The 17,913-nt window shown below is 34.9% G+C and overlaps 1 protein-coding gene across 2 annotated transcripts in view; it reads left to right on the top strand.

Annotated features, from left to right (window-relative positions):
• Positions 1–17,913, top strand: part of CNTLN (centlein) — a 355,730-nt gene that overhangs the window by 142,606 nt on the left and 195,211 nt on the right. For both annotated transcript variants that reach the window (XM_018051925.1, XM_018051924.1), the window contains exon 7: positions 9,802–9,964. In XM_018051925.1, coding sequence (XP_017907414.1) covers positions 9,802–9,964 — 163 coding nt within the window. The remainder of the gene's footprint in view (positions 1–9,801; positions 9,965–17,913) is intronic.

Raw genomic sequence — 17,913 nt, 5'->3', positions numbered from 1 at the left:
TTTTATATTTATTGTTAACACTCCAGAATGACAACAGTCTTTGTCTTCTGTGAGACCTATGTTTGTGTATTGGAACTATCTGGAATTAAGTGGGACAGTTGGAGGTTCCACAGGGTTGGAAAAAGCATGCACAAAGAGTATCCCTGTTTCAGATGCATTCATCCATTCATAGTTTAATTATAAAATTTTTACCCTTGCATTATATAATATTCAGTATTATTACAGTGAGTAGCAAATGAGTAACCCAGTTTTCACTTTTTATTTTGTGCAGTGCTTAGTTGCTCAGTCATGTCCAACTCTTTGCAGCCCCATGACTGTAGCCTGCCAGGCTTCTCTGTCCATGAGGATTCTCCAGACAAGAATACTGGAGCGGGTTGGCATGCCCTCCTTCAGAGGATCTTCCCGACCAAGGGATCAAACCTAGGTCTCCCATACTGCAGGCAGATTCTTTACCATCTGAGCACCAGAGAAGCACATATGCTAAATAGTTTTAGTTTGTGAAATACTTTTTCTATATCAAAATATTTAATTTTATAATACTGCTTATAAAGTGGAAGTACTTGAAAAACTTGTGTTTCAAAGTGTTTTGAAAGGTTTTAAAGTACCTATTAATTTATTTTATAATAACCTTTATCAGAAAATGGTGTTAGAACAAATCATAAAAGTATATATACATATACATATGTGTCATACATGTATATACGTGTGTACATTTTAAATTTTAAGCTATTTAAGTCACAGTGTTTATCACATACTTGTATAAGCACAATTTCAGTTTCTGGTGCTACCTGTAAAATATGTAATATATTTATATACATAATAAAATATATGTATCATGTTTATATATGACACACACATATATATATGACATATATAAATGGACAAATTCTTAGAAAAGTATAACTTTCCAAAACTGAACCAGGAGGAAATAGAAATCTTAACAGACCCATCACAAGCACAGAAATTGAAACTGTAATCAGAAATCTTCCAGCAAACAAAAGCCAAGGACCAGATGGATTCACAGCTGAATTCTACTAAAATTTAGAGTAGAGCTAACACCTATCTTACTCAAACTCTTCCAGAAAATTGCAGAGGAAGGTAAATATCCAAACTCATTTTATGAGGCCACCATCACCCTAATACCAAAACCAGACAAAGATGCCACAAAAAAAGAAAGCTACAGGCCAATATCACTGATGAACACAGGCGCAAAAATTCTTAACAAAATTCCAGCAAAGAGAATCCAACAACATATTAAAAAGATCATACATCATGACCAAGTGGGCTTTATCCCAGGAATGCAAGGATTCTTCAATATCCACAAATCAATCAATGTAATAAACCACATTCACAAATTGAAAGATAAAAACCAATGATTATCTCAATAGATCCAGAGAAAGCCTTTGACAAAATGCAACATCCATTTATGATAAAAACCCTCCAGAAAGCAGGAATAGAAGGAACATACTTGAACATAATAAAAGCTATATATGACAAACTCACAGCAAACATCTGCAATGGTGAAAAATTGAAAGCATTTCCCCTAAAGTCGGGAACAAAGCAAAGGTGCCGCCTCTCACCCTACTGTTCAACATAGTTTTGGAAGTTTTGGCCACAGCAATCAGAGCAGAAAAAGAAATAAAAGGAATCCAGATTGGAAAAGAAGGAGTAAAACTCTCACTGTTTGCAGATGATATGATTCTCTACATAGAAAATGCTAAAGACTCCACCAGAAAATTACTAGAGCTAATCAATGAATATAGTAAAGTTGGAGGATATAAAATTAACACACAGAAATCCCTTGCATTCCTATACAGTAACAATGAGATCAACCCTGGGATTTCTTTGGAAGGACTGATGGTAAAGCTGAAACTCCAGTACTTTGGCCACCTCATGTGAAGAGTTAACTCATTGGAAAAGACTTTGATGCTGGGAGGGATTGGGGGCAGGAGGAGAAGGGGAGGACAGAGGATGAGATGGCTGGATGGCATCACCGACTCGATGGATGTGAGTTTGGGTGAACTCCGGAAGTTGGTGATGGACAGGGAGGCCTGGCATGCTGCGATTCATGGGGTCACAAAGAGTCGGACACAACTGAGCGAGTGAACTGAACAATGAGAAAACAGAGAAATTAAGGAAACAATTCCATTCACCATGGCAGTGAAAAGAATAAAATACTTAGGAATATATCTACCTAAAGAAACAAAAGACCTATATATAGAAAACTGTGAAACACTGATGAAAGAAATCAAAGAGGACACAAATAGATGGAGAAATATACTGTGTTCATGGATTGGAAGAATCAGTATAGTAAAAATAAGTATACTACCCAAAGCAATCTATAGATTCAATGCAATCCCTATCAAGCTACCAACAGTATTTTTCACAGAAATAGAACAAATAATTTCACTATTTTTATGGAAGTACAAAAAACCTCAAATATTCAAATAGCCAAAGCAATCTTGAGAAAAAAGAAAGGAACTGGAAGAATCAACCTGCCTGACTTCAGGCTCTACTACAAAGCTAATCATGAAGACAGTATGGTACTTGCATAAAGACAGAAATATAGATCAATGGAACAAAATAGAAAGCCCAGAGATAAATCCATGCACGTATGGAAAACTTATCTTTGACAAAGGAGGCAAGAATATACAATGGAGAAAAGACAGTCTCTTTAACAAGTGGTGCTGGGCAGACTGATCAACCACTTGTAAAAGAATGAAACCAGAACACTTTCTAACACCATACACAAAAATAAACTCAAAATGGATTAAAGATCTTAACATATGACCAGAAACTATAAAACTCCTAGAGGAAAACATAGGCAAAACATTCTCCGACATAAATCACACCATAACCCACCTCCCAGAGTAATGGAAATAAAAGCAAAACTAAACAAACGGGACCTAATTAAAATTAAAAGCTTTTGCACAACAAAGGAAACTATAAGCAAGTGAAAAGACAGCCTTCAGAATGGGAGAATATAATAGCAAATGAAGCAACTGACAAAGAATTAATCTCAAAAATTTACAAGCAACTCCTGCAGCTCAATTCCAGAAAAATAAAAAACTCAATCAAAAAGTGGGCCAAAGAACTAAACAGACATTTCTCCAAAGAAGACATACGGATGGCTAACAAACACATGAAAAGATGCTCAACATCACTCATTATCAGAGAAATGCAAATCAAAACCACAATGAGGTACCATCTCACACCAGTCAGAATGGCTGCTGTCCAAAAGTCTACAAGCAGTAAATGCTGGAGAGGGTATGGAGAAAAGGGAACCCTCTTACCCTGTTGGTGGGAATGCAAACTAGTACAGCCACTATGGAGAACAGTGTGGAGATTCCTTAAAAAACTGGAAATAGAACTGCCATACAACCCAGCAATCCCACTGCTGGGCATACAAACTGAGGAAACTAGAATTGAAAGAGACACATGTACCCCAGTGTTTATCGCAGCACTGTTTATAATAGCCAGGACATGAAAGCAACCTAGATGTCCATCGGCAGATGAATGGATAGGAAAGCTTGGTACATATACATAATGGAATATTGCACAGCTATTAAAAAGAATACACTTGAATCAGTTGTAGTGAGGTGGATGAAACTGGAGCTTATTATACAGAGTGAAGTAAGCCAGAAAGAAAAACACCAATACAATACACTAAAGCATATATATGGAATTTAGAAAGATGGTAACGATAACCCTATATGTGAGACACCAGAGGAGACACATATATATAGAACAGTCTTTTGGACTCTGTGGAGAAGGCGAGAGTGGGATAATCTGAGAGAATAGCATTGAAACATGTATATTACCATATGTGAAACAGATTGCCAGTCCAGGTTCAATGCATGAGACAGGGTGCTCAGGGCTGATGCACTAGGATGACCCTGAGGGAAGGGGTGGGGAGGGAGGTGGGTGGGGGTTCAGGATGGGGAACACATGTACACCCATGGCTGATTCATGTCAATGTGTGGCAAAAACCACCACAATATTATAAAGTAATTAGCCTCCATTAAAATAAATTTTAAAAAAGTATTATTAACTTCATATATAATTATGGTATACACAGATATTTATAAGCAGAGACATTACTTTGCCAACAAAGGTCCGTCTAGTCAAGGCTATGGTTTTTCCAGTGGTCATGTATGGATATGAAAGTTGGATTGTGAAGAAAGCTGAGCTCTGAAGAATTGATGCTTTTGAACTGTGATGTTGGAGAAGACTCTTGAGAGTCCTTGGACTGCAAGGAGATCAGTCCTGGGTGTTCTTTGGAAGGACTGATGCTAAAGATGAAACTCCAATACATTGGCCACCTCATGTGAAGAGTTGACTCATTGGAAAAGATTCTAATGCTGGAAGGGATTGGGGGCAGGATGAGAAGGGGATGACAGAGGATGAGATGGCTGGATGGCATCACTGACTCGATGGATATGAGTTTGGGTGAACTCTGGGAGTTGGTGATGGACAGGGAGGCCTGGCATGCTGAAGTTCATGGGGTCGCAAAGAGTTGGACACTACTGAATGACTGAACTGACTAAATGACTTAATATTTACTTGTATATTTTTAGTGTATTTTAATATATATGTATATATAGGCAGGAGTTTTGCTTGGTTAATAGACTAATATATATTATATATACATTTATAGATACACATATGTATATATATGATAAAAGAACCATAGTTTCTCATTTTAAAGATCGTACTATAGGGATGTGGAAAAGTACATCTTCACAGATGACAGATGGATTGACTTTATCCACTCATGGTATAATTTTTTTAAGTCAATCATTGATGAATTAAAAAAGGTAATTCTAAATAGTAATAGAATCTTAATTTTAGAAGAAATCTTAAAATTATTATTTATTCCTATCTTCTTGCCGATAAAACAGCTCTTAGTCTTTGCTTGATGCTCTTAGTTTGTAAGTTTCTCAGTACTTTTCAAAGATGTTCTTTTTATTTTGTTTAAAATTTACATTGATTCATGTATTTAGTTGAAATTTTCTTTTTTGCAGTATAAACCATTTATCTTGTATGCTTATCTAGGAAATCTCAGAAACAGTCTAATCTCTGTTCTGTAGTTCAGACCTTCAAATGGTATAAGATAACTCTATTAATAATTTTTCCCATTAGTTTATCAATTGCTTTTATTTCTCATAATTTTTCATGTGTATGTTTCACAGACATTATACTGTTTTAGGTTGCCTTTCTGAGTGCATTCCCTATTGTCAGAGTTCTTATCATCAACTATTACTACCAACTAGGCCAGAAGGGCCAAGAAGAGAAGCTTTTTTTTCCCTAATTTATTTGGAGGGTAATTACAGTATTTTGATGCTTATTGCCGTACATCAACATGAATTGGCCATAGGAATACATGTGTACCTTCTCTCCTGAGCCCCCTCCCCACTTCCCTTCCCACCCTATCCCTCCAAGTTGTCACAGAGCACCAGCTTTGGGCTCCCTGAATCATAGATCAAACCCATTGGCTATCTATTTTATATATAATAATGTACACGTTTCAGTGCCGTTCTCTCAAATTGTTCCACCTTTTCCTTCTCCCACTGTGAGAGAAAATTTTACCAGATCTCTGTGACAAGTCTAGCCCTGGGAGGGAGGCTGTCTCATAGAAGTATTCTTAGATAGAGGAACAGAGATACTGCCAACAGTGGCTTAGTGGAGAGGGAGCTAGGAAAAGAAATCCCATGACCTCTTTTTCCTTTACTCTCTAATCATTGGCCAGCACTTTCAGCTACTCAAATTAAAACACGGAAGACTGGAAGCCAATGTAATGTAGTCTGTAGAGATTGGCTTCTCAGGCTAGAAAGTAGGCTAAGAGTAACTAGAGAATAAGTAATATGGTGGAGATGATGAAAATTGGATGAGAGAATACGTGACGCATCCTCCATTTCTGCTCTTTCACAGGTTTCCTGGGCATTTATTGCTTATTAATTTTTCCATGTAAACTTTAGGTTAAACTGGCTCATTTTGTGTTTGTTATTTTATTAGGGCATCAAATTGAAAAGCAAACTGAAGGAGAATTGAATCTTTATAATGTCAGTTTTTCTGTCCAGAGTATGGGATGCCATACCATTTGTTTCAATACCTTTGTGTCCTTATGAGATGTTTTGTTCCTTGTGTCAGTTTTGACATTTCTTCTTAAATTTACTCATAGTTATTACATGGCTTTTGTTATTATTTTAAATGGAATCTTTCCCATATAGTTTACAACTGATTTTCCTTTTATTGCTTATTAGTTTTTGTTGTGCTGTTTTCTTTTATGTGCTGTGATTTGGCGGGTAAAGTGTCCAACAAAGTTATTTTGTTTTTACTATGAATTATACTTTGTACTTTTTTTCTTTATGATTATTTTTGCCTTGAGTTCCAATTTCTCTGAAATTAATGCTATTACTGCTACTCTTTTTTGTTTATATTTATATGATAACAAAGTACATAATTGTTTTAATATAACAGTACATGTTAATATAGAAAAGTACAAAGAAAATAGAGGGAAAATCACGCCGAAATACAATCCTGGAGAAATAATAGGCAGTAAAATTTTATTAGAATAATTCTGTGTTTTTTTTCAATACATATTTATAGATTGAAGAGTAGGCAAATGGGTTTTTAGATAAAAGGGACTATAATTGAGCATTTTTATTTACAAGTAATAACTTTAGTTTTTATAATATAATGGAATGGTAAATAAGACACTGATGTTAAATTGAGGGAATTATTAAATCTCAGATAATTTTTTTTTTCTCTATAAGAACCACTAACCAATTTCTAAGGTTAAGAAAGAAATGGCATGAAAAAACTTTGGAAGGTGATTTAAAAAACAACAACAACAACAACAACTACATTTCATTTTTAGCTGGTTTTGACATCATGCTGTGTATACTTAATACATACATTCAACCATTTTAACTCCTAATTTTGTGTCTCAAGATTTATAACATTCATCTCCGTGCCTAAAGATACTTAGGTTTAGGTTTTTATACTGCTTCAGTGTTCATCAGTAAACTTTCCTACTCATCTGTGTTTATTCCTGTACTCAGTGTTGATTCATCTTAAAGGTCCATTTTTACCAAAACCTTCTCTGTTGCTCAAGTATGCTTTCTCCCCCATTAACATCAGATTTAGCCATGTGACTTATTTTGGCCTGTGGAATGAAAGTGAAAGTCTTATTCCATGTCATATCCTGGCAAGTGTTTTAAAAGAATCATTGCTTGAATTGCCTTTGTTTTTTGCCCTCTGCCATTAGAGTGGCCTATTACTAATGACGTCTACCAGTTCTTGTTTGGGTTTTAGGAGAGGAGAAATTCTGCATGTGTGCACTCAGTCATGTCTGCCTCTTTGCAATTCCATGGACTGTAGCCTGCCAGGCTCCTCAGTCCATGGAATTTTCCAGGCTAGAATACTGGAGTGGGTTGCCATTTCCTTCTCCGGGGGATCTTCCCAACTCAGGAATCAAACCCATGTCTCTTACATCTCCTCCATTGGCAGGCAGATTCTTTACAACTGGCACCACCTGGGAAGGCCTAGGATAGGAGAAAGACACATGTAATGTGTAGAAGCAAATTTTTATTTGCATAACAGTGAGGTTTTTTTTAACTGCAAAATAATCTTTTGAAGCTGTCTGAAACCCTTTGTCAGTCTTTGCTATCAAATCTGATGTCTACAGGAACATTTTTTCATAATTTATCCTGTGGCTCATTCAGTCCCTTAGCATCACTGTAAATCAGCAACACAGTATTTTTAATCAACATTCTTCCTGAGATAGGAAGAAGTGTCATTAGTTCTCAGCATGCTCTTAGCTCAACCCACATCTTTCTTTATTTTTTTTAGTCCATGTCTGGAGGAATTTCTCAAGTTTGAACCTACCAATTAATTTCATTTTACATAAAATAAAATTTTAGGTTTTAGGTTTCCAAATAACTTCTCTCGTTATGTATTTTACTTCTGTTTGATACCATTCTTTCTTAACAGTCCTTCTTTATGTTATCGTTTTCATTTCATCCATTCAACAACTGTCTTATCCCATGTTTCCTAGAATACAGAGACTGTGAAGGTTAAGTACTCGCTCCTTACTTGAGGAATTCAATTCCATGGCAGAGTTAGTGAGAGAAGAATAATCTAAGGGTCTTTTCCCTCCCTCTCTTGTTTTATATTTTCTCAAGGTATTGTGCCATTATTGATTCTCTTCTTTCTCTTCCACCAGTTTTTGATTACTATTTTCTGCAGATTTCAGTTTTTTGAAAAGTGCAGAAAAGTGCTATAGTCTGAATGTTTATGTCTACCCAATATTCATATGTTGAAGTTCTAATGCCTGATATGATGGTATTAGTAGGTGGGTCTTCAGGGAGGTGCTTTGGTAATGAGTGTGGAACCCTCACAAAAGAATAGTGCTCTTTTTGAAAAAGACCTCCCAGAGCCTCCTTTGCCTTCCACCACTAGATGTGAGGATATAACAAGTCTATAACCTAGAAGAGAGCCCTCAGTTGACTATGCTGGCAGTCTGATGTCTGACTTCCAGCCTGCCCAATTATGAGAAATAACTTTCTGATATTTGCAAACTACCCAGTCTGTGTTGTTCAGTTAATATCAAAAGGACTAAGGCAGATGGTTTATCTACATGTATCTGTGTGGGTTTAGGGGTTGCTGTTGTGTCTGGAGAGCATTAATATTCTAAATCTCTAAAAAAGCAGAGCTCTGAAATTCCCTGGCAGTCCTGTGGTTAGGACTCAGCCTTTTTAGCTGTGGCCTGGGTTCATTCCCTGGTCAGGGAACTAAATTCTACAAGCCTATAGAGCAGCAAAATAAATAAATAAAATAGATTAAAAAAAACACAGCTCATTTCTCCCATATTAATAGTCATCCATATCGAACAAGTATCTGCATATCTTTTATGTTTCTTCTTTAAGATTTGTCTTACGTGAATGAATAGCCAGTTTGGGATTATAAGTAAAGAAAAGTTTCCATTAAGATAGTCTTCAAAATATGCACTGTGATATATATTTATGTATTTATATATTTATATGAAATATAAATGTAAATATTTTTCTCTTCAATTTTATTTTATAAAACATGTTCCAGTTTTATATGTGGTGGATTCACCACCACAGAAATCTGGAACCCTGTGTCCAGAGGTATGGTTTTCTTGGACCCTTATGCCTTGAATGCTATTCCTCCAGTTCATTTGTCCTTCGACTTACCACCCTGGGTGGGGTGGAAGAACTGATTACACCTTGTATTGCTCCCCTTCCTTCTGACGTTTTTGTCTCATCATTTCCTTCAGGGTCATTTAGAGGAGTCACAGAAATCCCAGCCCAGGCTTCTGAAGTTGCGAACTAGTTGTGCTTTAAAAAATTTTTGTTTGAAAACTAAATTTACCTTTGGGATTGTTCTTACTACATTTAAGATTCTATATAATATAAAATGAACATTGAGTTACCCTATCAGATTTTTGGCGTCAGTGTGTATCAGTTCTTAGAGCTGAAGTGTAACTTAATTTCAGTAAGAAGGTGGTACTATGTCTGTATATTGAGGACTTTATTATGATCAAGCTGTAAAAGAAAATTGATAGTTGTTTGGCTTTGAAAGTCATAGTGCCTCTATCAATACTTTCTAGGTATATGTGGGATAAATATTAAATACTTTATATGTTATTTCTCTTATTAACATGTTTGCCTGCAGTAAAATTGGAGGCCGATCTGTAGCTTTAGATGAACACCGTTATTTAACTGAGATGACCTTTATTCATGCTTCTCTCTATTTATTGCTTGCTTTGCACAGAAAGGAGTTGCAGGAGCTGCAGAATCTTTACAAACAGAACAGTGCACATACAGCACAGCAAGCTGAGCTGATCCAGCAGCTTCAGGTTCTGAATATGGACACACAGAAAGTACTGAGGAACCAGGAAGATGTTCACACAGCTGAAAGTATATCGTATCAAAAAGTATGCTTTTATTCTGTCATAAAAATGTAAATTTATATGCATGAACTTATAAAAATATATAGAATTCAAATTTTTACACATTTCAACATTTCTTTATTACTGCCTTTTATTTGCTGCTTCAAAATTAAAAATGAAATATGGTTCAATTTGGTAATATTTAAAAGGATGTGAGTTTTCTTTATGGCTGTTAAAGCTGAAACATTTAAAATATATATGCAAATTTATTCTGTAGAATATTGTTTTTATAAATTGGAGTTTTGATATCTACTGTGAAACATACTAGGACTGCAGCTTGCAGACCAGGAAGGATTTGGGGAGTGGAATGTATTCATCAAGTATGATTCTAGTTTATGACCTAAAGCAGTCTTTCATTACAGAATTTGTGTGTTACTTTATTGGCAAATCTGCACAAACACAAATGGGTATGCTGATGAGGTCTTCAGGATCAATATTTGGCAACCATTTTTCTCTTTTTATTTTGTGTGTTTCCTTTAAGTAGTTATTTTACTTTATAGTTGTTTAAGGAGCCCCTCAAGAAGTCTTACCCAGCTGAACAGGTATGCTGACTGATTCAGCAGCAATAATTATAGGTAGTAATTAAAAAATGCTTTTATTGAAGTTTTTGTTTAGTATATATATTTATAGAAATGACTTAGTTTCTACATACATCAACCCTCTGAGATTGATGTTATTTCGTCTCAATAGTTGAGACAGCCAAGGCTTAGAGAGGTTAAGCAGTATAATCTATGTTACTCGGGGACTTTTTTCTATTCAAACTTACTCTTTTTCCAGAAAATGCACTGTGAAAATTCTGTATCAGTAATTAATATGAAATGAAACTATTAAGTAAACCTTAAACACATATTTTCAAATGATTCTTCAAAACAGTGATTTTTTTTACTAAATTCTGTGTTCCCTTCAAGTTTCCTTCAAGACGTGGATGGTACCACACATTAGGGTAATGCCCATCCTCTTTGCTTTGAATAGAATAATTCCGTCCTTTTGTTTTATATGGTGGGATTACCCATTGTATTTTGGTTTCTAAACCAGACTCCATTGCTAAATTGACTTGAAAAATTAGACATTATTAGTTAACTTCAATTTTTTCTCTTTTTCACTGTGTATGAATTTAACACAGACATTTTTCCCTCTTAATTTTCGATTGAAAGCCCCCAACTCATTGCAGTTTGTATTAAAATGTATCTTTAGGGTTGCTTGTTGTTAAAGTTCATAATCCTTTTCTCTCATGTGCAAATACTTTTGGTGTTTCTCCTCTCAGCAAGAAAGAACTTGGTAAGGTGGTAGAAAAGGCAGTATTTCTTTTGTTATTTACTTTTTCAATCTTTTGTTCTAAGATTCCTTGTTCAGTCTTGCTTAACTTAAAATTTAAGATGGATTGTTTAAGGCTTAATTCTAATTTTTGGTTTATTTTCCTTGGCAGCCTTTGCAGAAAGCAATCATTTTTTAAAAATAACCTACCTGAGAACTTTAATAGATTCAGTATCATTTCACATAACTGAATGCTTAAACATTTTTATTTAAAGTGATTATTACCAAAGTAATACATGCTTGTGATACATTTTACAAAAATGCAAAGGTGTGTAAAAAAAAAAGTTCTTTGCCCTTCTGCCTGAAGCCCTTGCCCAAGGCTTTACTACTCTTAATATTTGAGAGTATATCCTAGAGTTTTTCTGGAAGAACAGAATATTTTAAAATTGTCACCTTTAAAATTATATAAAATTTACATAATATATTATTGTAAAAGTTGAAATGATACAGAAGTACTGATAAAGCTAGTGTAACAATTTGAGTTCTCTTCCATTCAACTCAGTTCATTTTGTTCCTTTCCCAGGGGTAATCATCTGAATAGTCATTCCAAACCTTTTCCATGTATTATATACTATGTATCTGTGTGCCTATGCACATATCCCCAATCAAACTATTTGATATTTTAAATATTAATTTTCCCTTTTTACTGTTCTTAAACTTGTTTTCAAATTATATGCTTTGGGTCTATTTCCATGATGGTATGTATAGCGCTTGCTCTCCTCCTTGTCCTTTCCGTGCTCCAGTAGGTGCATGTAAAGTACAGTGTGGATTTACCAGCATTTAACTTGATGATTACTAAGGTCTCTGTCTTAAAGTTTTTGTTACTATATACGTGCCTGCAGAAAGAGGAGTTGCCCATCTCTTTGACAGCATCAGTTTTTCCCTACTGGATCATTTATAACTATATATATATATATACACACACACATACGTACACATGCTATTATGTTTCTGATCTGCATGGAAGAACAGAACAATTGATCAACAGCAAAAATACCTTTGTTGACCTTACTATATCCCTTTCCCTCTCTTCCTTTTGTCCTTTTCCAGCAGTATTCCTTGAAAGAGTTATCTTGTCTCAAAATTCTCTTCTTCTATTCTCTTTTGAACTTATTCCAATCAAGTCTTTGCCACTTTCACTTCACTAAAATTACTCTTTTCAAAATCATTTGTGTCTCCCACATTGCTAAATTCAGTTGTCTTCTCGCAGTCTTCATCTTGCTTCACTTATCAGCAATATTGTCACAGTTTATAACTCTGTCCATTGAAACACTTTTTTTTTCTCCTGCCTGACAACACATCAAAGTTGTGTGGTTTTGTTCCTTCAATGTCTAACTGTTCCTTTTCTGTTTCTTTCTCGTCTTCCCTATTCACCTTGTCCTTTAAATGTTAAAATGTTCCAAGTCAAAATCTTAGGATCCTTTCTTCCCTCCTGTTTAAATTCATACCCAAGGTGATTTTATCCACTCAACTAGGCTTTCAGAATCACACTGCTCTATGCTGACGACTCTTAGTTTCGATTGGCTACTCTGGATTTCTTCCATGAACTCTAGGAAAGAGTATATCTAATTGCCTGCTTAGCATCTTTTAACTCAGTGACTAATAGGCATCTCAAACTTCACATGTTCAAAACTAAACTATTGTCTGCTCTGCCTTCAAAGCATGTCTGGAATCCTATTACTTCCCCCTATTCCTGCTATGACCACTAACTTGTCTTTCCTGAATGATTGTAATAGTTGTCTACTTTGTTTCTTTGCTCCTGACCTTACACACTTTGAGTTCATTCTCAACATAAATGCCAGAATGTCCTTGCTGAAACTTGGTTAGTCAAATCAAGTCAATCCTCTCTTAAACTCTATCTATTGGTTTCCTGTCTGATTGAAAGTAAAATCCGAGTTTTCTTACTACATACACCCTGTGAGATGCTACATGATCTGGCTCTGCGTTAATCTCTGTGATCTCCTCCTTACTTTCTCTTCTTAATCTCTCCACTTTGACCACATTTATATTTGTTTTTTTTTTTTTGCCTGAACATACCAGGTATTCTTCACCTTCAAGGTCTTTGTATGTGGTTCCATTGCCTAAAATCTCTTTCCCCAGTTTTCTGCATAGATGACCTGTTTACTGTCTTTATTCTTAACCTCTCATCGCTTAAATCTGTTTGATAACAGACATTAAATAGGAAGTGTAATAATGATACATGTTCTAATAGTAGTAGGAAGAATGGGAACATACCTGGGGTAGGTTATTAGTTTAGGGATAGAAAAGGACTCTCCTTGATGAAGTGATATCAATGTTGTTTATTCTGAGAAAATAAGACATCAGTGAGACAGATTTCTCATAACTCTTCTGTGTGAACTATGGCCAAAGCCATAAATTTCCAAGTGAGTCAGTGCTTTTAAATTTAGAGGTAGAGCTTCTATACTCCTATTTGGAATATATGTCATAATCTGAACTTTGATCTGACATACTTTTGAAACCACATATACCTTCCCCCCAGGATTATGATTGCCCTCTCCAAGAATCATTATCTATAATAATGAGAGATGCGATGGAAATATGTTTTGTTTATGAATAGCATGGAGGCAAATATATTATTTAAGCTGAGGTATGAATGTAAGTCATCTCCAGCAATAATATATTAATAATGGTGAACATTTATTGAGCTTACTGTGTATCAGCTACTGGGAAAAGGGCTTTTGCCTCACTATTTAAGCCCCACACCCACCCTATGTAGTATATTACTATAGGTATCCTTTAAAAAAAAAAATAGATCTAGTAACTGAGTCTTAGAGTATTGTCTAAAGTCAAACAGCTACCAGTGGCAGAACTCAAGTCTAGCTAAGTTCAAGTCCAGAACTCACAATGTTGAACTGTATTATAAAGCCTGTAGAATATTCAGTTATACATAGAATAATGTGGTTTTGTCCTTAAAGGGTATGTAATAGATTTTATAAGCTTGCATTATTCATTCTACTCAAAATTCTTTCAGTGATTAATATCTTTTAATGTTGGAGAATTTGTCTTGATATCTAAGTTAAATGTTATTCAAAAAAATTCCATTGCATTCTTTTTAATGAAAGGGGAGCCTAGCTGATTACCATCCTCTGTAAAAAGAGCTCTTACCAGTATTCTTTAGCTAGTGTTTCTCCTGAGTGTACAAATTTAATTTTCTCTATTTTGCTACAGCACTGCAGCTTTAAGCTTTTTGACCTGCAATTTTTTTTTTATTAGACTTGGTCCCCCCACCCTGAAAATATTTCAGCTATGGAGTTAAGGATTTATAAATTTGGGAATGATCACATTATTTTATTTATCATGCATAAACAGAATGCTACTTTTCAGACTTACAGTGCTCATTTACATCAAACTTTCATTCTAATCCTAGAACATTTTACTTAATACTTGTCTTTATTTCTTTTCCACAAGTAGTTTTCTAGATTTTTTTCAATAAATTGGAGTAATCAAGTAGTCCATACAACAATGAAAGGAAATTGTTTACTTACAAATTAAGATTTGTAAATATGTTTTCACATAAATTAATTGGACCTAGCTGTAAGACTCAGGTGAGTTGAATTCAAAAAAATACTACATTAATAGTTTATCTCCAGTTTCTCCTAAGTTTACTTCTCCAAGAGTTATGTCTTCTTAAATTTGTTTCTAATGGAGCTTCACTGTTTCCTCTGTTCTCTTAATTTTCCTTTCTTTTTTCCCTCTCATTTCCCTTCCTTTTTTCTCACTTATTAAGGTGATTTATATCATAGTATTTATTTTATTATCTGAGAAAACAGTTGCCTTCAGTGATAGGATAAATGGAATGAGGAAGGGAGACACAAGTTAGAAGAGCAAAGACAAAATTTTTGAGCCCAGGAAAGAGGTTTTTCACGAGGTCTCCATAACAAATCATTAGTCTCATATACAGATTTACCTAATACGTAGTGTGGGGGCTTCTCTAGAAGAGAACACCCATCAAGAGAAATAAAAATAAGCTAGTATGTTTTCTTCCTTTGAGCATGCTGTAACCAATTTACATAAGTTTTAATAGTTTTCCTGCATTTGCATGTCATCTATATGTATATATATGTGTATGATTTAAATATAGATGAAAACTATATCAGCTTTTTCATCTTCTTGATCATCTAACATGTTTGGAGGTACTAAGTATGTATTTTATTGGTTTTTATTCTATTTAATGATAATTACATGACATGAGTAATGAGCTAATATCAGTCCAGGAAAATAGAGTTAGGTTATATACACTCTTAGATTAAACTGCATGGTAAAGCATATTCTTTTCTTCTCATTTTGTGCTATAAACAGGTATAGTTTTCACTTGTAAAATTTACTGTCTCAGTCAGAATAGCAAATAGTATACTTATGTGGAAACTATTCTTGAAATTTGATCATTGGGTCTCAAAGCTTATACATTTCCAAAATTTTTAAGGTAAATAATATATCATCTTATTCCTCAACACTAATAAAAATATGAGAGGATGAGTACTTCAGTCTAAGCCCCTGAAAATTAAAGGGCTTGTGGTGTGGGGTGCTATCTCTGGAGGTAACTTGCTTTATGTCCTCTAGTGAGCCTGTTAATGTTTTTTCACTTTAATTTCTTCAACAAAAAACATGAAGAACAGTAAGTATAGTAAATTGTTATGTATTATAATGATTGATACTTCTAAAGTACATATGGGAATCTATGATTAAATATTTATAGGCCAGAATCTTCCCAAAGATTCTGATCTATTCCAGCTTTTTGGACTATTAGAGGGAAGTGTTATAGAGAAAAGTGCCTCTCTGGAAACTTCTGAAAGTGACTGTGATTGCTAATAGAGAAAAAGGATGCCTATCAGGATTCCGAAACGTGTGCAGATGAATGCATTTTTTTGTGTTAGCTAATTTACTCACTTGAGAATAGTTTTTTTTTACTCACTCTGCTGTTATTAATGGGTTGAGAGTAAGATGGTATCTAACAACAGGACCAAAACATCCGAAACCTCTGCCTTTTTGCAGGATCTCCTAGAGAAACAAACATCCTGTCATCCTGAGGCTTTGTCACCAAAAACACTTTAGAAATAAAATAGACAGCCTCCTTGAAGGCTTTTCTGGCCACGTTTACTGGTGGACTGGAGACGAGAATTAAAAATGGCTCTCTACTCAAAGTCCAGAGCTGAGTCATCTTTTTGCTATTAAACAAGTGAAGTGCCATCAAGAAAAGGGCAAGTAGGAGATGTGTATTTTGAGCAAGAATTAGGGAATAATAGAGTTTGTCCCAATTCCTGGAGTAAGGCTGGTCTAGATCATCTGTTTCAGGTTCTTAAAAGTTTTTTTTTAATTTTTTATCTGCTGCTTGGAAGGATGGATATTTTCAGAGAATGTAGAGCTTGCCTTTGTGTCTAGAGTAACCCACCCAGTCATATGAGATCAAGCCAGGGCAGCTTCTGAATAGGAAGTACAACTGTGTAAATTTAATGGCTGAGAGAGCCAAATAGCAAACAGGAGGAGAGCTGTTAGTCTTCAATTTTGTGGAAGCAAGAGAGGAGAGAAGAGACAAGAGACATGAAGACAGAGCTTTTTTCCATGAAGGAATAGGCCTAGGAGCCTTACATCTGTGTAGGAAGGTCCTAAGTCATAACACACAGGAGAAGAGTATGCCACGTTTACAAATGGCAGGTAAATTGGTCCTCCTTCCTGATGACACACCATCATTATGCCTGCACCTTGGGCAATGGGATGGAAACTGTTGCCAATCCTAACTGATGTTCCTGAGATTCTTAAATATTTGAAATCTGTAGATTCTTATTAGAATTTTACTGAAGTATAATTTGAAAACTGTATGTTTTAAAGTAATATTATGTCCTGTTATTTTCCTCCAAAAAATTGTTCTGATTAGGTAAAAACTGGTTAGTACTGAGAAAGCATAGAGATAAGAGGGAAAGGGGTTAAATAATCTTTAACTGAATAAGTGACTCTGTGTGCTATTGGGCACTCATCCTAGCTTCAGTTCTTTCTGGTCAACTTACTTCTTGTCTTTAGATTTAGCTTTTCTTTTCTACCCTGAACTCAATCATGGAAGCAGCAACAGAGCACAGGTAGGTCACTGTAAGGCCCAATCGGATCCTTCCATCATTCCACAAAGCTGTCAGGTTCCTACTCTTTCTTCCCTTGTAGAATATCCGATGGTATCAGCTGTGGAAAGGACACTGGACATATTCCCTGGTATAAAGGTAATTGGAAGGGAAAGCACAAATTTTTATTATGCAATACTTTTTAAATCATAAAGACAACCCTTTCTTTATAAAAATTATTTTAGACTGACTGTAATGTGAAATGGGTTAGTTAAAGTATTTTTATTAATATAGAGATATAATCTTTACAGAAAATAAAAACTATATTGAACTAATTCTATATCAGAGGAGTGATTTGAAGGGTCTTATTTTTATGACAAAGTATATATTTGAAGAAAAGCATTTTAAAAAGATTTCACAAATCTTTTCTTTTAAACTTAAAAACGTAAACTTGCATACAAACAAAATATTCTGCCAACTTTTCTCTAGTTATATTTCTTCACATGAAGCAAGGAAGACCAACTAGTCTGATTCTCCCTGTCTTCAACTGGA

The sequence above is a fragment of the Capra hircus genome, chromosome 8 (assembly GCF_001704415.2).
Source record: "Capra hircus breed San Clemente chromosome 8, ASM170441v1, whole genome shotgun sequence".
Lineage (NCBI taxonomy): Eukaryota > Metazoa > Chordata > Mammalia > Artiodactyla > Bovidae > Capra > Capra hircus.
This window is presented reverse-complemented; position numbering and strand designations above follow the sequence as displayed.